Source organism: Acomys minous, assembly GCF_964271855.1.
Source record: "Acomys minous genome assembly, chromosome: 19".
Taxonomy (NCBI): Eukaryota; Metazoa; Chordata; class Mammalia; order Rodentia; family Muridae; genus Acomys; species Acomys minous.
Genome location: NC_140499.1, coordinates 15,366,618 through 15,389,242, shown reverse-complemented (window position 1 = coordinate 15,389,242; position 22,625 = coordinate 15,366,618). Strand labels below are relative to the sequence as shown.

General features: G+C 44.0%; 1 protein-coding gene across 5 annotated transcripts in view; it reads left to right on the top strand.

Moving 5' to 3' along the window:
* The first annotated feature begins 816 nt into the window (after positions 1-816).
* The window catches only part of DCUN1D1 (defective in cullin neddylation 1 domain containing 1), a 38,034-nt gene continuing 16,225 nt past the window's right edge, over positions 817-22,625 (top strand). Inside the window, exons 1-5 of one of the 5 annotated variants that reach the window (XM_084769333.1) lie at positions 887-946; positions 1,060-1,127; positions 17,053-17,269; positions 18,788-18,956; positions 21,243-21,373. In XM_084769333.1, coding sequence (XP_084625459.1) covers positions 1,083-1,127; positions 17,053-17,269; positions 18,788-18,956; positions 21,243-21,373 — 562 coding nt within the window. In that variant the 5' untranslated portion in view covers positions 887-946; positions 1,060-1,082. Of the gene's footprint in view, positions 947-1,059; positions 1,128-5,483; positions 5,624-5,804; positions 6,215-17,052; positions 17,270-18,787; positions 18,957-21,242; positions 21,374-22,625 lie in introns of those variants that run through there. The other 4 variants (XM_084769336.1, XM_084769334.1, XM_084769335.1 and 1 more) reach the window with 4 other exon arrangements.

Below are 22,625 nucleotides of genomic sequence, written 5' to 3'. Positions count from 1 at the left end.
AGGCGGAAAAGGCAGCTCTGTGAGTGAGGATGCACTGCAGGTGTGAGTACTCACCCAGAAGAAACCCTACCTGGAGAGCAAAAGGAAACATCTCAGTGATATGTTCTTCACACTGCATATATACGTGGATTGAATGAAGTGTTAAACAACAGATGAGGCCTTGAAAAAAAATTCTTAACTGTCGCTATGAGGACATTTAAAATGGCTTCCCATTTGCCCACACATGTCAATCAGTGGTGGCCTGTGCATGTCACACACTCAGACGGCTGAGACTGATGTTTTCTTCCTTCCTGCTTTTGTGAGGTGGGGTCTCAACTGTGTGCCTCTTGCTGGCCTGGAACTCAAGACCCTTCTGCCTTAGTCTCCCCACGCTGGGCTCACAGCGGGAATGATACTCAGCTATTTACCTGACTTGGGGGCATAGCTCACCGGCAATGAGTCAAGCAAACAGGATTTTTGTTGAGGTTTATTAAACTTAACACAATATTTTCATTTGTACTTGAGAATACTGAGTCCTAGAAAGACAGTTTTAAACCTTGTGTACTATCTGTTCCCTGAAGACCGGAAGCTGTAGAAGTTCAACAGCTGTACTCTTCTGCCATGCCTGTAGAAGATGCCTGAAGGGGGAGGGGCCACCAGCCTTGCTCTGCGGGTTCTTGTCAGCAGTTGTGGTCTCACCATTGAATTCCTCATGAAACTGAGCTGTTCAAGCGGAAAGGGGGGGTCTCATCTAGGAAGGACTGAGCCTACATGGGCAGGGAGGTAGATTCACTCTGGGACAGTAGGACATTGTGACATCAGCGGTGATGGTCTCTGAGTTTCCTATTGCTGACCCCCCCCCCCAAGTGCAAGCTGTCACTTGCTCCAAGCCCATCCTTCTACCATGAGTGTGAAACAGCTAAAGTCAGCAGATCCGCATGGACCTTGAGGTGACAGGCTGGCTCTGGTGAATATTGGTATTTTCTATTTAGAAGGGGACACACCCCAGGCTTACTTGTTTATTGAGAAGTGGATACTGATGCCCAATTCCCTGAGGTTTTTCCCTTTGTCCTGATCAAGGCTTCCTCTTCGAATGGTTCTGAATGTGGAGGAAAGAGTCCCAGGCAGTCATTGCTTCAGCTTCACTGGTAACGTTTACTGGGGCAGGGGAGAGCAAAGGCTTTTATTTCTAAACCCACTCTCACAGTTTTGGTGTGAACTGAGGCCTGTGGCCACCACAGACTCCCTGTGGGTCATAAGGCCTAATCCTTATTTTGGAGGCCGAGAGTAAAGTACAGAGGCACAGGTGTGTTTAGCATATATAAGACCCTGAGTTCATTTTCTAGCACACAAAATGTTACAAAAATGCTATACTTCGGCATCAGTAAGTTCTGCATGTTATTGTATTCAGGCTAAAATATGTTGCAACATTCAAAGCCACTCAGCTGCATTGATCTTTATCAGTGAATATTAGCTTTAATATGACAATTTTAAGCCTTTGCAGCAACATTTTCCAAATTGGTTTACCTCGGAATGTCACCTATCTACGAATACTATGCATTATAGCCAAGTGTGTACAAAGAATGTGTATATGCATGTGTGCAATACTGAATTTCAGATAGATGTTCTCAATTTATTTTTACTGAACCAGAATTAACTGCTATAAAAGTCGTTCTTAAAATTATGTATTTGAGGTGCTACAGAGAGAGCTCAGTAGGTAAGAGAACCTGTTGTTTAAACTTAAGGAGCTGAGCTCAGATCCCAGCGCCTGCATACAAAGCCAGGCATGCCAGTCTATAACCCAGTGCTATCGGGGTGGGATGCGGCTGAGATAACAGCATCCCTGGAGGCTGCTAGCTGCTACCCTATCCAGATTCAATAAGAGACCCTGTCTCAAAAGAGTGAGGCCTACAGTGATAAAACACTATATCCGATCTCTTCACTGGCCTCCATGTGTGTGCAAAGGTATGTGCACACCTGCAGACAGACAGATAGACACACACACACACACACACACATTCTGTATTTGAAGAAAATTAAAGTATTTAAAACATGTTAGTGAGTACCTTTCTGTTAATCAAATATTGTAATTTATACCTTATCTTCATTTTTTATTAATTTATTATTTTTAAATGGAACCTTCCATTAAAAATAACAGGGACAATTTTCACAAATGTGCTTATCTCACATAATAGCAATGATTAATATTCTCCATTTCACATTCAATCCTATAACCTGAAGATGTAAGATGGGTACTATTGTTATTGCATTTACCATATGACCATGTATATAATTTGCATTAGCCAAGGAGCATGAATACCCTACTATAATAACCAACAGTATGGATGTTTTTATTATTGTTGTTGCTCTAACTTGTTTGGAGATAGCTTCTCATTGTGGAGCCCTGCCTGAGCTGGGACCTGCTATGCAGACTAGGCTGGCCTGCATTTGCATCAGCCTATCAAGTACTGGAATTAAAACCACGTGCCACCACACCTGCTCCAATTATCACTGTGGGTTTTGTTTTTGTTGTTATTTGTTTGTTTTTAAGTGCAGGGTAAACATTCTACCACTGAGCTGTATACCCACAGCCCTATGTGGTCTTAAGACCAATGGGGAACCATCAGATTCTTTTAACTTATACAACTGCTACTCTGTGTGTGTGTGTGTGTGTGTGTGTGTGTGAGAGAGAGAGAGGGGGGGGGGAGGGAGAGGGAGGGAGGGGGAGAGAGAGAGAGAGATGTGTTAGCTTCTCACCTAACACTAAAAACTCAAAGAGAAGCTGGCTTGGTTCACATTCCCAGAAAGGGCGACAGTAGGACACACAGTTCATGTGTCTGCAGCCCCAGGTCCAGCAGGGAGACGGAAGGTAGACACCGGAGAATCCCCAGGAGTTCAAGGGTCAGCCAGTCTGCCATACCAGGTCAAAAAACAGGGGCCCAGCTTCAAACAATGCAGAAGGCATGGGCTGACACCCCAAGTTGTTCTTTGACCTCCATGGCATCCCTGACCCCACGTACAAAGAAAATTACCCCAAAGATGGGTGTGATGGCGTCTTTTGCCCTGGCCATGGAGGCAAACGATTATCAGATGAAGTTTTAAATCTAACAGTATACCCTAGGGGTCACAGAAATGCAAAGGGAGATGCCCCCAAAGGCAGGAACTCAGAGTAAGAAACCAACTGTACCAGTTAAGAGAACACACTGTATAAGCAGATTGTCTGAGTTTAGATCCCAGCTCTATTACTTGCTGTGCAACCATACACACACACACACACACACACACACACACACACACACACATATTACTTACCCACTCTGTGCTTCAGTGCTCCCTAATGGACACAGTTCAAACCTGAAGTTTGCATGAATGTTATGGGCTTAGGCCGTCCAATACACTGCGTGTCGCTCCGGAGCGGTGTCAGAGGCAAAGGCAGACCAAGCCAGGAAACATAGACATGTTAGTCTTCATGCTTAGCAGAAGACTGAAACATGAGCTGCATTTGTGTGGAGAGGGTCATGACAAAGGGAGCGGAAAGATGAGGGAAGAGAACCTCCTGTGACTCCACAGAGGCTCATGGGAGGATAGTTCTCGAAGGCCGCCGAGGAAGAGATTCTGGTCTGCACTGCAGACAGACAACTCTGCCGCAGAAGGAGAAGAACAGAGAAGGGATGAGGGGGGACACACATGCCTGTAACCCAGCAGCTAAGGCAGGGCTGGTATATGATGAAACCCCCATCTCAAAAGGGGACGGAGACAAGAGGCTATTGATGAGAGGCGAGCTGTTGCCAGGGACAGGGGGAGTGCAGGTGTGCTGAGCAGCTGCAGGTGGGCCAGACTAAGGGCAATGAGGCAGATCACTGGGAAAGGGTCCTGTTATATTTATATAAGTATAAGATAACGATAGATACAAAGTACCCGATATTATGTTATACAGAGTTTATTAAATGAGCATGGGGGGGAGAAGGATTGGGGGAAGGGGTACCCCGAGAGAGAGGGAGAGGGAGAGGGAGAGGGAGAGAAAGTAGAGAGGGGGAGGGGGTAGAGGAGGTAGAGAGAAAAGACTACGTGGAGGGTCTGTCCTTTTATATGGCCCTGGGCAGGGTCACACCCCTTGGCAGGTAAGCGATGACATCACAAGTAGGCGGACTCAGGCAGAATCCTAACAGTTCCTACATTTAGCTGTGTGATGAAAAAGCAGAATGGGCGGGGGGGGGGGGGGAGGGAGCAGGTTTCGGGTTAAGATTTTTGGCTTTGTAGAGCTTTGGGAGGTGTCAGTGGCACGAGCAGAACTGGTGTTTAGGACACTCCACTGAAGAGCTTTAGTCAAGGTTTTGGACTCAGTGGGATATGTACGGGGTCTAGGGAGTGGTACAATATATGAAGAGATTCAGAGATGGTTCTGAAAAGCCTAGCACTGAAAACTCCAAGAGTTTAGCTAGCAACGAAGAACGGTTAGGGGAGGGGAGCCTTGAAGGGAATCAAGTCTTGGAAAATGATGGAAACTCCAGGAGGCAGTGTGTTCAATGAGGAGAGAAAGAGGTCCAGTGGGACTAAGGATGTCCCTTGCAGTTGGCACTTAGGAAAGGGGGCTTTAAGAAAAACCTACAAGCTACTGTTGCAATAAAGTCTAACGGAGTGTGGCAAGAGACCGAGTCCTCTTCGTTAATATTTTAGGTTTCTAGGTTGAGTTCCCAGAGAATATCCACAGGTGTGATCCAGTTTCACGCTCACTACGTGTCGTTTTCTTAGAGCCTAGCAAGAAGCTAGCCACATCAGCACACACACACACTGCCGGTGGAAAGAATGAATGGACGACAGTCTGTAGTGCCAAAGATCCGCCTCTGCAGGGCTCTGGGGGTCCCAACACGTGGCTAGTTCTAAGCAGTAGCAGGAGGCCTCGAGGAGTTACAAAACACTTGTTTTTTTAATAGAAACTTGGAAAACTGTTAACCTCCGGGGCTGCTCTGGCGGTATTTGCCTGTGTTGAAGGGAGACCCACGCTGGTGATGAAAATGCGGATGGTGCTGCTTTACACAAACCTGGGCCATCGTGGGCAGCTTTTTTCTAAGTGTCATACTTGCTGTTTTGTTTCCTTCCTCTGCAGGGAGCCCTGTATTTCCTTCTCCCCGCAGCACACACGCGTCCTCTGGACCGCAGTTCGGAAGCCAGGCTAGGTCAAGCTTGGACAGTCCACCAGGCACGACAGTGACTCTCGGCGCAATAGTCTCCCGGATTCTTCCCAAAACTTACCCGGGAACTCTGACGTGGAGCTATTTAGGAGCGCACGGCGGACAGGACGCGGCCGTGACGAGGGCGCCTTGAGTGAGTGGGGGCGCAGGCAGGGGCCCCCGCCGCCTGGTCCTCACCGTGCCCGCGGCCGCCCGCCGCGCGGGTCTCAGTGCGTGTCCGCAGCCCGGGCTGCCGGGGTCGCCCGGCCGCTCGCGCCACGGATGCCCGCTGGCCAGGCCGCCCACCCCGGGGCCCGCGCCCTCCGCCTCCCGCGGCCGGGCCGCTCCGCGGGCCGCCGCACTGCGCATGAGCGGGAGCCCGGCGAGCCCGTGAGAGGCGCCGCCGCCGCCGCCGCCGTCCATTCGCTGCGGAGCCGGAGGAGGAGGGGAGAGGTCCGGAGGACACCAACATGGTGAGGCACCGCGGCGCCGTGCCGCCCGGCCCGGGCCCCCGGCCCCGCCGCGCTCCGCTACCACTGCTCAAGCCGGCGCCCGGCTCGGTCCGTCCCTTCCCGGCGCCGCCGCTACGCGAGGGCCGGGCAGCGGAGCGCGGCGGGGCCTAGTCGCCCGAGCGGGGCCGGGCGCGGAGGCGTTGGGGGACGGCCCGCGCCCCATTGTGCGGCCGGGCGGCGCCTGGGCAGCGGGCCCGGGGCTGCCTGGTCCCGGCCGGGCCCCTCGGTGCTGGCGGCCCGGGCGAGCCGGCGTCGGCCTTCCCTGTCCGCGCTGGTCCCCCGGCGCCCGGGAGTTGGGGCGTCTCGGCAGAGGCTCGGTCCCCGCGAGAGGGCTGGGAGGCTCCGGGCTGCGGACGGAAGTGCAGCCGGGGGACCCGAGACCTGCTGCCTTCCGAGCGAGCGCCTGCTCTATTTGCTTGGGTTGGGAGGAGTAATTGCTTTATGATAGCAGTTAGGGACCATTTGTGATTCTTAAAAAACAGTTTGTCAAGTTGCTCCTCTCCTGGTTTTTGTTTGGGTGAGAAAAAGTCACGGAAGCTGGAAGACGCTGTGGTGAGCTGAGTCCTTTGTCATTAAGTACCTGGCGCTGCTGGTCACTATTTTTCAGTTTGGAAGTACACAGTCACACCTTGGTGGAGTTCCCGGCAGGCTGCTGGGAGAAGAGTACAAGTGATACGGTCTTTTCGCTCCTGAGAGCAGAAAGGCCTCTTTGGGGAGGGTGTGTGCCCCAGATTTCAGTTGTGTGTGTGTGTGTGTGTGGGGGGGGTGCTGTTTTGGCTCTGTGACACTTATGTGGCCCCAGCCTCCAGCTGCCTTGGTGTCATGTGTGGATTATGTAGTAGATTTCTCTTCTGTGCTATGTTCGTGAAACTTTATATTTGTAAGAAAGCTTTCTTGTAAAGTTCAGGTTAGTGTTGGATGGAGGTACAATGTAAGTTCAAAGGCCCGCAGTTTTCTCCTTTAGTTATCTGCAGGCCTTGGCTGTTAACTCCTGAACCCCCCAGGTGTTTCCACCCTCTTACTGGGGTGTTTGGATGGTGCGGGAGCGAGCGGTGTATGTATGCAGCTTCCCACAGACAGCCTACGTCAGACACCTGTCCTCGAATCCAGAGCCCTCCAGTGCTCATTAGGAATACAGGACTCATGCTGTTTTGATGCGAGGTCACTTTGGGTTTGAACTTGTAGCCTCCTGTCCCTTTGGTTAATATTAAATTAGCTCATTTTGGAACTTAGGCGTAAGTCATGCAATCGTACCAGTAGGTTGTGGATAACTGGTTGTTAAGATGCCCTTAACTTAAGGCACTTTCTATGCCTTAACTAATTTTATGTCACACGTTCTGCCTCGGTGTGATCTTGTTAGTTCAGAAAGTCAATATGGGTCCAGAAGAATCTTACAGTAAAAGTATTTCGTTATACATTTACAATTGTTTCTTAAATGATTATTGTTAAAGTTTTGTTTTCTGGTATGTGCACCACAACTCATTTCTACAACATGAATTATTGCCAGTTTTAGGAAAGGCATAAAATGATGGACTCTCTGAAATATTTCTATAAGGAAAAAATTAGATTACCTACCTCTTACACTTACACAGAGACCAAAAATAACGCAGGGCTGGGATCAACCCTAGGCAGGGCTTCATGCATGAAAGGCAAGTGTGTTTAAGGAAGTGATCAAAACATCCGAGTTTCCTCTTCACTTGTAAAGTTCTACCGAGTTTCATAATTTTATGATTCTAATGATTTTTTTAAATGTGTAAGATATATGTAGCTTGTGTAATCTGTTAGGTGTTTATAAGTTACAGAAGTCCTTAGACCTGTAGTGTCTCAGATCATTTGACACATCTCTTCCCTTTACAGAAGGAGAAACTGAGGCTCCAGAAGGTTTTTCAGGTTCAAGTTTGTCAGATGGTTACAAAAATAAGACTATTTTCTCCCAGACTATGATTTCCTGGTATTTGTGGAACATGTAAATAAGTCTTTAAAATCTCATGAAATCTAGAAAAATGGTTGAAAATTGCATTTGTTTAAATTATATTAAATGGAGAAAATAAGTATTACAATAAATATGTTAAGTAGCAAAATTAAAGTTAATGGGTAGTTAATGTTGTTAAGTACTGTTTTTAGTGGATTTAAAATGTTTGGACTTGGAAATGTATAATTATATTTTCTGCAGATAGGAGGCCCTAAAAATGCCATGTGTAAATCTGTTCTGGGTTGTTTTTTAGATTTTGCTGTGCATCTTTTGTGTATCTACAAGTAAAGTAAAGGAAGGCCTGATTGCTTTTGGCGTTCACTTAAGTGTCTGCTGTGCAGGCTTGAGCTGTTCTAAGCATTGAGGAAGATGTATCTGTCTCTGTCAGACGGCAATCTAGGGAAAGTCAAAAAATAAACACTGTATATATTTCCTTTCCTGCGGTTTAGCAGGTGCCGAGTGTCCCGGGAAAGGCGGCTTTGAGGTAGGGGATGAGTCTAGGAGTGCTGGGCCTGCTGCAAGTGGGGATACAAAATAGCAAAGCAGGGTCTGCACCACAGATGAGGTAAACCAAGCAAAGTGGGGGTTGAGAGAACAAGCCTTGCAGAATAAACAGGGTGGAGAGCCAGTTTGAGAGACCAGTGTGTGAAGTGTGTGGAAGAGGTCACTGGAGCAGAGGAGGGAGGGGAGGGAGGGGATGGGCTTTGCCCAGCGAACATTGTAAAGTTACCAGATTGTCACTTCCCAGAGACGGGAAGCACTGCTTAGCTCTGAATGACATGGCAGGGTTACTTTTGTCTCCAGTATCCTGTTACAATGTGACAGTCATTTTAAGACAGTCCTTTACATACAAGACTCTCATAAAGTTTTCTCTTACGTAGCATATGTGTACAGAGTGTTGAATTCTGGTTCACTATATAATGTTTAATACATTTTCCTCTAGCTGTTCTAGCATTAATTAAAAAAAACCATTTTCTTAAAAGTGTTGGCTATTTTGGTGATTTGTATGTACATCAATGACTGTATGTAGAACACTTGGTCTTTGAGGAGAGAAGAAATTGAGGTTTTTTTTACATATGTTTTTAAAACATAACTCATGCTAATCTGACCGCTTTAACTCTGTTCCTACTGCAATTTGTGGAGTAGGAAGCATTACTACCTGCCGGCAGCAGGGCTGGCACATGCCTTGGTGGATCTTAGTGACTGAGCCAGGTGAAGAGCTAGCATAGGAAAGAGTGGGGATTGCAAACAGGGTCCCTGGTTCCATACTGGATTCCTCTGCCAGCGCCCATACTTCGCCTTAAAAAAAGAACCAAGCAACGTTTCACTGCTGATAAGGGAACTCTGGCTAGTTTGAATCTACTTTCTTATGTTGAAATCAACCAAGTTGCAATCAAATATTCTGATATAAATTTTAGAAAAGGAAAACTCTTGGTATCTGTGAAAACTGAGTGTGGGTTTTCTTTTTCTTAAGTTGTGAAGAGCTGGATACATTTGAGTCTAGTGCCATTTTATTCTGGTCTCTACAGACCAGATTTGGATTGGGACGTACATAATAAAGAAAATCTGAGGAAGCCCTTTTTCTCACAGCACCTTCTGAGGTGCAGAGGCCCCACTCGCACTTGGGCATGGTAGACAGGCACTCTATCGTTGCCTACATCCCAGCCCAAGAAAACCTCTTTATAAAGCACAGGATGTGCAGATCTGGGTGTGGTGGTGGCTGCCTGTAATCCAGCATGCTGGGAGCTAGGCAGGAGGATAACAGTGGAGTTCAAGGCCAGCCTGGGCAACATATTGAGTTCAGAGACAACCAGGCCTGTGTAGTAAGGCTCTACCTTAAAGCAAACAAGCAAGCAAGCAACAACAAAACAATAAAAACATAAATAGTACGATGCTGTTCAGGTCATTGTGGTATCAGCCGTGACAGTCGATGAAGACAATCAGTTCCAAGTGGGATTCAGTTGCTGTGGACAGAAACAGCTCACTGAGTAGCTAAGTGATTGAGTTGCCCAACCACTTTAGGTTGGTTGTACCCCTCAGCAAGAAAAAGCACCTCCAACACCATTTTATTTTTTTTTTTAATTTTGTGAAAAGTTTTTAAACTGTGGGTCTGGTTTATAAAATTTAAAGAGATTTACTGTTGAATAGTAATTTCTAAAAAATTTTTTGATCAGTTGCTGAAGTATATACTACTACTCACCTTGTTAGGGTAGTATATTTTAATTTAAACAAATACTTTGGGGGCCTGGAATGTTCACGAGGTGCTTCAGTGAAGCCCCGAGTTTCACTGTCACTGTACTGCCATGCTGTATATACCTTTAATCCCAGCATGCCATAGGGCTAGACAAGAAGGTCAGACATTCAAGGTCATCCTTAGCTATGTATGGGACACATGAGCAGACCCCATCGTACATTTAAAGTGTTTATTATATTATTAGAGTAGATACAGAATCTTAAAATTAGATTCCAAATATTTTATCAGTTGTTGAATGCTAACCATTGTAGTTACCTAGGGAAACTTAAATATTCAGTTCTTCCTTCCTTCCTTTCTCTTTCCTCCTCCTCCTTCTCCTTCTTTTTCTTCTTCTTTTTCTTTAGAAAGATGTTTATGCAAGGAGAAAAGCATTTTTAAAATTTTTATTTATTATTTATTTTTGAGATGAGATTACCAAGGCTAGTTTACTCTTGGGCTCAAATGATCTTTCTATATCAGCTTCCCAAGTAGATGATGCAAAATACATCACTACACCCAGGCTGGAGAGCAAGTTAGCTATTATGGCTGCTTTTTAGATGGTCAAGCAGTAAGTTAGGGAAGCTCAATTGAAAAATGACCAAGAAAAGTAATATTGAAGGAACTTGTTTCTGTTTTCTTACAACTAGAAATTAACAAAAATAGCTTTTAAATAGTCAGACACTTTTTGTTAGAAAATCAAGATATTATTCCATTTTAACAACAGCCATCTTTTGAGTAATACAATGATTTTGAGGAGTACTAGAGAGAAAATTGCTTAAGTGTCTATGAATAGAACACTTGTTAAAAATTTGACGGTCATGTGCATGCTTCTAATGCTGACAGTGGGTGATGAGACAGGATGGCAGCGAGTTCAAGGCTACTCAAGGCTCCATGGGGTGGGGGTGGGGTCTTGGCCATCCTGGGCTACAGCATCAGTAAGACCTGTCTCAAAAACCTGTGAGTAACATTCTGTGCAAGCATTTTGAATAGTATAGATGTACTTTCTGATTATATCATTGTACATAATAACTACATAGGGTTTGCCACATTCTACTTAGTAGCAGGATACTGCTTACTTCTTAGATAATTTAAACTGTTATTCATGGTACAGGAAACTAAAGAATGGATGATAAGCTGCACAGGCCTAGTAATCAGTAATTATTCTATACTTCCGATTATAATGTAAAAGAATGGTCTGAGTTGTTTGATTTAGCTTAGTATGAGCAATTGTACCCAGCTCCTTGGGTTTTCTGGCCCTAACCTGTCTGTTTATATTTTATGTCACTAGAAAAGGAAACTGTGACTTCTAGTAGCTGTAGTTGTTTCTATCTCCTCATTCAGAGCTATAGATTGTCATCTGTTTAAAAAGTAGACTATAGTCATGGGGCCATGAATATACTTTCCGTCTTGTTTTATTACTTGTCTTAAAAATAACCCACCTCCTTACTCCCGCAGCAAAGCCCTGAATAGATGTTCTACCCTAGTGCCAGCCGTAATGGCCTGGGGACTCGACTGGGAGGCAGTGTTGAGCAGGAGTGTGGTGGGAATGGTGGTGTTTACATTGGAGAAGGGAGAAGTCAGTTCTGCTGGCGCAGATGAAGACTGCTGCCCTCCCCTCCCCTGCTCTTTCTGCTGACTCAAAGGTGGCGCTGCTGCGAGCTTTGTTTTCATTTTCACATGAAGATGCCTTTAGAATAAGTGGAAAAACTGTTCTTTGGAGCCAGGTGGCATTCTTTCAATACTGCTCTGCTCCTCTTTTTGGTGAGTGTAGGTCCTACTCCAACAAGTGACTTCCTTTTCCATAGGATAGGCCCAGCAGGTGCTTTTCTGTGTAAATCAGGCTGATCCCCTGCCTCTAAGCCCAGCTTGGGCAGCTGAGACAGGACTAGCTCTCAAGTTTCAAGCTAGCCTATGGCAACAAAGGGAGAGCTTACCTCTCCCCAGTGTCCCCCCTCCCCCAAAAAAGAAAAGAAAAAAGTAAGTGGCTAGCATAAGGTCTGAAACACTGTAGTAACTCAAATAGATACAAGCTGCTAGTTTTTTTTATTATGTTATTATTTTTCATTTACCATTTAAATAATTTTCATTTGCACTCCCCCCCCCCATAGGTACAAGTTAAGGTTAAATTAGTTCACGTTAGATACCTACAACTGTAAAATTTTCTTACTGAAGCAGAGATTAAATCACACAGCAGTTAGGAGGGAGGCCGTCCAGGTGGGATGGAACCCTTGCCAGTTAGGCATGTTAGGTCATGTTCAGGTGCACCTCTGCAGCCAAAGGAAAGGTCACAGGTTACTCTCACCTTAGCCTGGCTTCCTAGGGTAGAACTTTGTCCCTAGCCGAAGTCTCTTTTGGAGCAGATCATCTCATTTACTGCCTTTCCCTGCACTTTTGACCTGTGATCCATGGGTAGGCCATTTGTAGTTAAGTGTCTTGGGTATGAGTAACACTGAACTGTGTCTGTGGCCGACTTGGTCTTACATAAGGAAACATAGCTTGCTAGACTAAAGCTAGCATTTATAAATCTCATAGGATTTTAAAATGTTAAGCACATGCCAATCACATAGGAATAGCAACCCAGAGCTTTAAATATATACATACATACATACATACATACATACATACATACATATATGTATGTACGTATAACGTTTATTTACTTGTGTATGGGGCACTTAGGTGCCACAGTGCACATTTGGAAGTCATGCCAGCTTGTGAGAGATTGAACTTCGGTTGCCAGCTTGGTGGCAAGTGCCTTTACAGGCAGAGCCGTCTCAGTGGCATCTATGACACACAGAGCTTTGATGCAAGTGACACATGATCAGTAAGGTGGTTTTGCTGAAGTCAGAGTCTCACTCACTAAGTAGCCCTGGTTAGCCTGGGACTCGCTATGTAGACCAGGCTGCCCTTGAACTCACGTAGATCTGCCCTCTGCCACTACACCTGGTCTCATTAAGGAATTATGATATTTTGAAACATTGACTCTTATCACCTAACTAGAATGGCAGTTCAAAAATTAATTCCAGACCTGGAGAGATGGCACAGAATGTAAGAGGCTTGCTGCTCTTACAGAGGACCAAGGTTAGGTGTCCACACGGCCGTGCACTCAGTCGTCTGTGATCTAGGTCCAGGAGAGCCGCCCGCTCCACCCAACCTTTGCAGACAGGCACAACACTCATACTAACTTAAACAATGATAATACTTTCTTTGAAACTGTGAGTCTGAGTATCTTTCTGGAGTTGAGACAGAAGTTGAACTTAAGGTAAGAAGATGAACATTGGCTGGGCGAGGTGGATCTCTGTGAGTTTGAGGCCAGCCTGGTCCACAAAGCATGTCCCAGAGAGCCAGCGCTACATAATTGAACCTTTAAAAAAACAAAAAACAAAAAAACAAATACTACATCCTTCTGTTTTAAAATTCAAGGCCAGGAAGCCATTTTCCATGTACATTTTTTTTGGGTGGAAATATAGTAGGAAGACTTTCTCAACTTTACTATCATTCTGATTTTCTCCTGCAGGATATTTCTGGGCTTCTGTTAACCTAGTCACTGTGTTTTGTGAGTTCAGTGGTAAAATAGCTTAGCTAGGTCCAAAACACTGTATTTGACATTTTCAGGTAAATGACTCATTTTGGCGCTGGGGATTAGACGTGGAGAGTGTACTCTACAGGTTAGCCACAGCCTCTTCTGGAAAAAGAAAATTTTCTCAAGGTGATTTTTAAATTTATTAAGTTTAAAAAAGGAGGGAAGGGAATGTGCACAGATTTAAGTATAAAGTGGCATGTGTTCATGGTCTAGGTGTTTTTTATCTTTGTAAAACAAATAGGTGTTTTATTGTACAGGTCATGGAGATTTCCTGGGCTCTTCCCGCACCCTACACTTCTCATCCATCCTTTTTTTTTTTTTTTTTTTAAGAATAAAAATAAGAATCTTAACGCAGCCTGAGTATTACGTGCCCTTGCATTCCTACTGCTATTGGCTCTTGTTGAAACCTTGGTAATTTCTAAGTGGCCTTCACACTCGAGGACGGAGGACCGCACAGTCACACTTAGCCCCTCTGCTCTACTCCTTGGAAATTCATAGTAAAGTAACCCTGACCTACACAGCTGACTGCTGAATCGCTGAGGCTGGCTCATGGAAAAAGGCTCTCCTGAGTTTTTTTTTTAATAGAAATGGAGAAAATCTACAACCAGGTGTGGCACATGCCTTCAATCCCAGCACCCGGAGGCAGAGGCAGGTGGATCTCTGAGTTCAAGGCCAGCCAGAGATACACAGAAAAACCCTGTCTTGAAAAATCCAAATTCAAGAAAAAGAAAAATCTTTTTTTTTTCTTCCTCCTCAGTCTCCCCCCACCCCACCCCACCCCACCCTCCTGCTTCCCAAGAACTCTGCTTAATCTAGCAGTTCCTCCCTCTTAGGCTGGCAAGCTTTTGATGCCATTCTCTCTTGGCGTTGGAACACCTTGCCCAGTACCAACCTGTGTGGCCTGGGAAAAGGAGATGGGAGTGTTAGTGTTCTAAGTGGCCTGAGAAGAGGCAGATGTCAGTTACCTAGGAGAGCAGGGTGGCCTGCAGCCTGTGGAAGCAGTGCATCCTCCTGGAGGGAGATGAGTGCAAAAACTTGCCCTAGGTGCGGAAGTGAGCAAGGCTGACAAGCGGTGGAGGGTGCTTATCAGACGCTGCAGAGCAGGCAGGAGTGGGACGTCTCACAGCCCCTCCAGCCTGCTCGCCTATCAGTTCTTTGCCAGGTGCTGCCCATCTGTTTTTATGAGGTTGCAAATGAGTAAGGAGCTCCTTTTAAGGAATGTGTTTATTTCCCTACAGACCAACAATTTACACTTGAAACAAAGAGTTACTTATGTTAAAAACTATGATGTGCAACGTGAAATTAAGTAGTTTGTGTAATGTTGATACTTAGTTGAATAAGACAGCCTTTTATCTTGTCCTTGGCATTTTCCAATACCTAGCTTTCCGTCAGGAAGTCCCCAGTGCAGTGACAGTTCTTGTAGTAGTTTAGGCTGTGCTTTTTAAGTTCCTCCCTTCTGCAGGGAGCAGCATGCTGTGCGCATTACTGTTAAAGTCCCAGATAAGCCACATTGTCTTGCTGCCTCTAACCTTAGGGGATGGAGAGAAAGCTACACAAAAAGTTCTGTCATGGTTATGTCAAAAGTAATTTCCAGGTTCACTTTCTACATTGTACAGTGTCCATGGGATTACAGCAACACAGCTTCTTTAAAAGGGTATAAATACGGCAGGCATGCTGAGGTTCATGGGAGGAAGTATGCAGTGTTTTGGAAAAGTTTCCAAGGCTGAAATAAAGATGTGTTTCTCTTTTACTTTCAGTTAATTAACTTAAAGGAATTTAAATGATTTCCTTTTTGGCTATTTCACTGGGATTGTCATTGAATAATGCATTTCACAGATAGGAATAATCTTGGGTCTTTGTGAGATATACCGTGTGATAGACTACACAGTGGTTTTCAATCTTCCTAATGCTGTGACACTTTAATATAGTACCTCATGTGTGATGATCCCCCCAACCATAAAATTATTTCTGTTGCTACTTTATAACTGTAATTTTGCTGCTGTTATGAATCACGATGTGAATATTTTTGAAGATAGAAATTTGCCACAGTGACCGCCCCATGGATTTAGAGTCACTGGCCTGTCACTTAAGTGGTATCTGGAGGAGGTAGGGTTACCAGTCAAGTACAGGAAGCAGTATAGTTTACTATTTTTGTTTCAGTGGTGGATAGTGGTTAAGGTTGTAATCTGTCACTTCGTACATTAATACTTACCAGGAGAGGAGAGAGTGACAGATGAGACTCATGGACATAAAAGTAGCTCATGTTCTGAGAGACAGAATTTATTTTTATACTTAATTTTGTGGTCTTATTTTCACTCTGTGATAGGCGGTAATCCTTGATAGTCTCCCCAAGAGTCTCAAAAGCTTTATAAGTACATGCATTAAGAAGGACTATTCCAAGAAAATTTACTAGAATTTGAATTTGTGAGGGTACTTTTGTTCTCTCATTTCTTCTACATACACTGGCTGAATTTTCGTGAAGAGTACTTACCTGCTGGGTCTGTTTCTGTGTGTGCAGCTGGAGGTTGAAGTTGGTGACCTGTCACTTTGGACTGTAGTTCTTAGTAGTGCCCCTTGAGCGGCAGAGCGCTGTGTCTGTAGTGTGGTCGGCCCTCCATTTACATTGCAGGGTTAGAAGAGCCCAAATATTTTGCTGAGAAAACAGAATTGGGAATTGAAAGGAGGAAGAGTGTAGTGGAGACCAGCATGGGGTGGGTGTGCAAAGTGGAGTGCCAGAGTCCTGCTTAGTTTGCTTTGGGTTTTAGTCAGCAAAGTGAGTCCTTGTCAGTGGATGGAAAGTGAAAACGGAAAGCCCCAGGCTTCTTAGGCTCAGGCACAGAAAAAGAGATGATTCCCTCCAGGAAAATCAAAGGGAAAAGGGGTCTTAGTAAGCAGTGCCTCAGGGACCGGGGAGGCGGCTCAGCTGGTAAAGGAAGGCATCTTCTGCTAAGTGTGGTGACCTGAGGTCCGTCTCTAGGACGTACATGGCAGAGGGGAGAAGTGGCTCCTACAAATTGTCCTTTTTCCTCCACATTAGTATCCTGGCATGTATGTGCCCTTAAGTGTGTCCCCACGCATGCATGCTCACACACATGTAAGCATGCCCAAAATAAATATATAATTAAAAGCTCCTCATTCAAGGTTGTATATATGTAGGCTAGAATCTTTTTTGAGGGGAATGTGAAGGAATTCTAGTAAGAGTTACATGTTTCCTCAACACCAACTAGGAGAAATCACCTTCCTCCCTTTGGTGGAAACAGCACAAACCCAGGCAAGCCATGCTGGGCGGGGCAGCAGGACTGCAGCAAATACCTGCTTAGTCCGACCATGGTGCCTAGGCTCACTGCATGTGTTCTTTGATGCAAGGAGGCTGAGCTTTCCTGTCCTGTCTCCATGCTTGTACCTTTCCAGAACTCTACCAAACTTTGTGTTTTAGATACTTTTAACTTATCTTGCTGATTAATGACAGATCACAAATAAGTGTTAGTTTAAAAATGCGTCCATGTTCTGTGAAGAAAAACATTGTTGCTGCTGCTGCTTTAGCTACATTGAATGTGTAGTGATGTTTTACATAGTTTCAGTTTGTTTTCTGGTTCTCATAGAACAAGTTGAAATCATCACAGAAGGATAAAGTTCGTCAGTTTATGATCTTCACACAATCTAGTGAGAAAACTGCAGTAAGTTGTCTTTCTCAAAATGACTGGAAGTTAGATGTTGCAACAGATAATTTTTTTCAAAATCCAGAACTTTATATACGGGAGAGTGTAAAAGGATCGCTGGACAGGAAGAAGTTAGAACAACTGTACAATAGATACAAAGGTGAGTATTATTGTGTGGCTGAAAGGTTTTGAGTAAAGTTTTCCCAACTTGTGGGCTTGTTCTGAGGCATCAGCTTCCTAGACTCTGGAGTTGAGGATGTTCATCGGAACTACAGCAGACCCTGGGACTCAACAGATCTTAGAAGAGAAACCCTTCTCCGTTTCTCCTAATCTCCGCTTGGCCTCTCCCCGATCAGGTAGTGTGAGAATAGAAGATTGGAGGCAATTTTTCCTAGCCATGTGTTTGTAAAACTTGTTGAGCCAGGTTTTAAGAAAGTCTGATAATAACTTTCTTCTGTAAAGTAACACATACTTTTAAAAAGCTGGACAGCTGGGCATAGTGGCACAAGCCTGTATCTCAGAGGCAGAGCCAGTCAGATTGAGAGTTCCTGGTTAGCTTGGCCTAGATTATAAAATCATCTCAGAAAAGGGGCGGGGGGCAGTTAATAGTTTCTTAATCTGTTCTTAGTCTCCTGAGGGTAACCTATATTTAATAGTCCAGTTTGGAAACATACGTGTCTTATGTTTATGCAGACATATAGAGTTATTTTCAAATTTTCTCCCAAATGGGATTATATTATATGTATAATTCATGACCCAAAGTGTGACTTTTTTTTTTTTTTTTTTTAGTTTTCCATAATGCTTGTAGTGAAATCCAGGGCTTTATTGTAATGCAGGCCAGGCGAGTGCTGTAGCATTGAACTATGTACCCAGGCTGATGTGCATTGTTGTAACTGATAGAGCCATTGCCAGATACTTCAGATATTTTAGCAAATCATATTTGGTAGAATTATAGGGGAACCCCTTTCTTTGTATGTGTCTTTTTTTATAACAGTTTTTCTGTTGTAAACATCAAATACTTATGCTATTGAGATTAAGGTTGAGTTGTGTATTTAATCTTACTAATACTTAAGTGATTGCTGTGGTAATGAATTTTGTTTAAAGGAAAAAGAATTTCTAATTTAATACTGTTAATTTTAAATGCCTAATTAAGTAAGATATGAGTGTCTTGACTTAAGAATCCCTTGTCCCTCTATAGGCATGTCTGATTTTATTTGTATGTGTAACATATTTACATGGATAAGTGCTAGGTGGTGTGTGTATGTGTATGTGTGTGTGTGTGTGTGTGTGTGTGTGTGTGTGTGTACGCGCATGTGTGTGCACGTGCGCGCGCTAAAGACAAGGCTAACTTGAACTCATAGAACTCTATGTACTTCTGCCTCTCTGGTGCTGGGACTAAAAGTGTGTGGCACCAAGCCTGTGGCTCCATTAGTGGGGATTTAAAAAAATTAAATGTCCAACTACTTTTACACTTTCCTGTACACTTTAATAGTGCTATTTAGAGGTACACTATTTAGAGGCTGATGATGTTATATGGAGAAATATCTGTGAAAATAATACTGCATCATATCTTTGGCATATTGTGGTTTGTTTTAAGGTAGAAAATAAAACAATATCTTTTGGTTATGAATATAACAAAGTATGGCACTAATTTTAATTTGTATCGGTATTTTTAAAGATCCTCAAGATGAAAATAAAATTGGAATAGATGGAATACAGCAGTTCTGTGATGACCTGGCTCTCGATCCAGCCAGCATTAGTGTGCTGATCATTGCATGGAAGTTCAGGGCAGCCACACAGTGCGAGTTCTCCAAACAGGAGTTCATGGATGGCATGACAGAATTAGGGTGAGTATAAGACTTCCACAGGAGATGAGACGCTAGCTGTTAGAGTGATGGAGCTCTATTTTGTCATCTGTTTTTAAATGGAAATTTAAGTTTTTTTCCTAGCCTACAAACAGTATTGAGTCTGTATGTTGTGTATTTTCTGGGTTTGCCAAGTACCTATATAATTTTATAACCTCCTCTAACTGCATCCTTCTTTAATCATTTGTTCCTAGGAGAAAGTCGCTAGTATTACAATGATCTGACATTTAATATTTAACAAAGTAAAATGAACAAGTAAATTATTTCGTAATCTGAGTCCGTGTATTCTGAACTGATAAGATGTAGAGTTTAAAAAGCAGAGAGTCCATGGACATGACTGATGCCTTTGGCTGGACTCAGCGCCTCCATGGCTGGCTTGGCTGGACAGGTTTGAATAAATAGATTGTAAAATCATAGGTAGAGATTTGCTGGCCGTCTCTAGTTGACGGTTTGATGGGACTGCAGAAGTAGGCTGATGGCTGGGCCTGGTGGGCAGCCGCAGCCCAGGGATCCCAGCCCTTGGGAGGCAGATACAAGGGGAAAGTATTTTACTGACCCATAAGAGATGGTAAACTCAGGTGATGTTCCACTCAGGACTAAGGCATGATTCTGCTTGCTGAGTCAGAGGAGCATTGGGAAGCTGGGCCCAGTCAGGACACAGCCTCACCAGTAATTTGACCACAGAAAACTTAAAGAAGTGCTATCGTGTGTAAGCGAAAAACCCCGAGGAGGTGGCAGTAGCTGTTGCCACTCCTGAGACTGCACGAACTCAGCCAGCCAGGCCAGAATGTCGTCCCTGGGGGGAGAAGGCAGGACGGCAGGAGCAGGATGGCTTCTCAGAGCTGCTACTCTGCTGGGTAGAGCTGGTTAGAGGGCAGTGGGGCTGCTGTAAGAACTGTCAGCACTGTAGATGTTGCTGCGACCTGTCATACGCTAACACCATTTCTCTACTGACAACAGCTGGGTAAAGTCTGCCCTTCTCCGGCTTTTAGCCCAGTCAGTAGACCCTGGCATTGAGCGAGCTGGCAAGAGAAATGGTGTCCAGTGGTTGACAGCTACAAAGCAGGGTAGAGAAGGGCAGGCTTAACACATGGAGGCAAGACAGAGAGATCTTGGGAAGAGGAGAAACCCGAGGGGAGGGTGGAGAAGAAGGAAGGCCGCCATGGGTTAGGTGGAGGAGAAGCACATGGCCGGCGTGGATGGAGGCTTCGGCCCAGATGAAGAAGATTAGCAAGTACATGGGATTATGGATGGGAGGTGCCTTGATAGAAATTATTAGAGCCAGATGGCATGAAATTGGGGCAGGGATCCCATACCTGCTCCACCATGGGAAATAGTTTAGGGAGGTTAATATCTCCCCTGCTCCAGGTTAACTAAGGCTATTTTAAAATATAATAGGTGTCTGTGTCTTGATTGATGGCTAGCAGGTTATACTTCCATAATAATAATTATAGTCCCATTATTAGGCCGTACTAGTAAATTAACAACAATAACTCTCCCTTCAGCCATGGCTTTTTTTTTTCTTTTTTGAAATTTTAGTGACTCATTTAGTTGACTATATTCTCAAATTATTGGTTGAAAGTTTCCAGGAAAAGCAAAAAACAAAAAACTTTTAAGTTGGGCATTGTTTTGAGTAGAGTAGCATCATTTTGAGTAGAGTACCTTGGTACCCTGCCTGAAGTATAAACTGTCCAGCATACCCCAGTGTACACTGCCTGCCTGTTAGTCACTCAGTGGCTCTCTGTTACCAGATTGGCAGTGGGTTGCACGCCATATCCCCACCCACACCCCTACCCGTACCCCCACCCCCACCAGCACCCCCACCCCCACCAGCACCCCCACCCCCACCAGCACCCCCACCCCTGTGCTTGTGTTGAGGAGGCCCTACTTCATTTGACAATGGTCCACAAGTGTAAAAGCAGTGATGTCGGCAACTAAGATGCCAGAGAGCAAACACATGCATATTGTTTTCATTACCATATGATATTTTATTGTTAGTTCCCATTAATCTCTTGCTTTTTCTTGTTTATAAATTACAGTTTGTAGCACAGCTCTATGTGTGTAGGAAAAAGCTGCACATATATGGGACATGGTCCCCAAGATTTCAGGGCAGAGTGAGGGATCTTTCGTAAAAAGATGAACTCCACCTGTCTGGTTTTAAAAAATAAGTTCTAGGAAATAAATGCAAGCCCTCATAGGAATAATTAAGTTAAGTTTCTAATTTATAGTAAAAAGTTAACTGTTTATAAACTTAATTTTATAATGTAGATGTGACAGCATAGAAAAACTAAAGGCCCAAATACCCAAGATGGAACAAGAATTGAAAGAACCAGGACGATTTAAGGATTTTTACCAGTTTACTTTTAATTTTGCAAAGAATCCAGGACAAAAAGGATTAGGTAAGAATATTTTAAAATTATACTTGGTGTTTTACATATATTTAAATATATTGATAGTATCACTTTTGCAATAGAAACTCATGGGTTTTGAACATAATGCTATGAAAATATCAGCTATTGGAAAACACCGAGCAGTAACAGGGCACGGTGCAGCTTGGATGTCTTACATGAACCACTGAGTTATTAAAGCACAGAAAAGAGGTGGCCCTTAGTGTTTTCTGACATCTTTTTTGTTCATATGTGCTCACGAAAACTTTTAGGGTATAGAATCTATAAAACACTGTTACAAGATTGCCTGATAATGTCTTCTGTGTTTTCCTTCTTTCCTTTTTCTTACATTTGAAAACTGTAAGAAAGGGTGAAAGAAGATGGTCATCACTCACTGTTCACAGTGCAGCCCCGTCACCCACTTGTGTCACCTCACTCATTAATAGTTCAGATCAGCCACGTTGAACTCAATGCAGGATGCATCCATTTGCTTTGGGGCCAGTTAGGGGCCATGCAAGTAAAAAGTGAAATGCAATTTACAAAGTTCCTAAAAGCCTAGACAGCAGTAGATAACACAAAGTAAATAAAGATAGAGTCCCAAGGAAGAGAAGGAGTAATTAAAGCCAGAGAGATAGGAGATAGCAGCGGAGGCTTTGTTATCTGGCTGGCTAGAGGAAGGTGCAGCGAAGGGCTGCGGGCTCCCACGCCAGAGATAGGTTGAGAGTCTGTGCAGGAGAGGAGGCACTCACTTGATTTTACAGGCAGAGTACATTGGTGAGACTTGGGAAGGCTAAATTAATAACCGTAGACTTCCTTTGAAAATGAAACAAAATGCTTTGAACTGGAGTGTGTGAGAAATAAGACACAAAAAGTTTGGTGATGACCGTGATCTGGTTTAATGTACCTTTTAGTGTGCCTTATAGTGTGCCAAGTCTTTGACCTGTACTGCTTCAGGCATGCTGAAGAACTTTATTCTTTCATTCAATAAATTACTACTTCCTGGTGCCAGGTACCCAGTACAGAATCTAGACGTTTTTGTTCTTACTCTGCAAACGAGGAAACTTAGGCATAGTATTTTGATAAGATCACACATAGTATTGTGGATGTCAAATTGATTAGGAATGAGTTTCTTAGTTACATTTTCTGCCCTCACAAGATATAAAATAAGTGGTGTTTTGAGTAAATACATAGTTTGATATTAAAATGAAAATCAACATTTTATGGTAATTTGATATTAATATGACAATAACTTAGACTTTTAGAT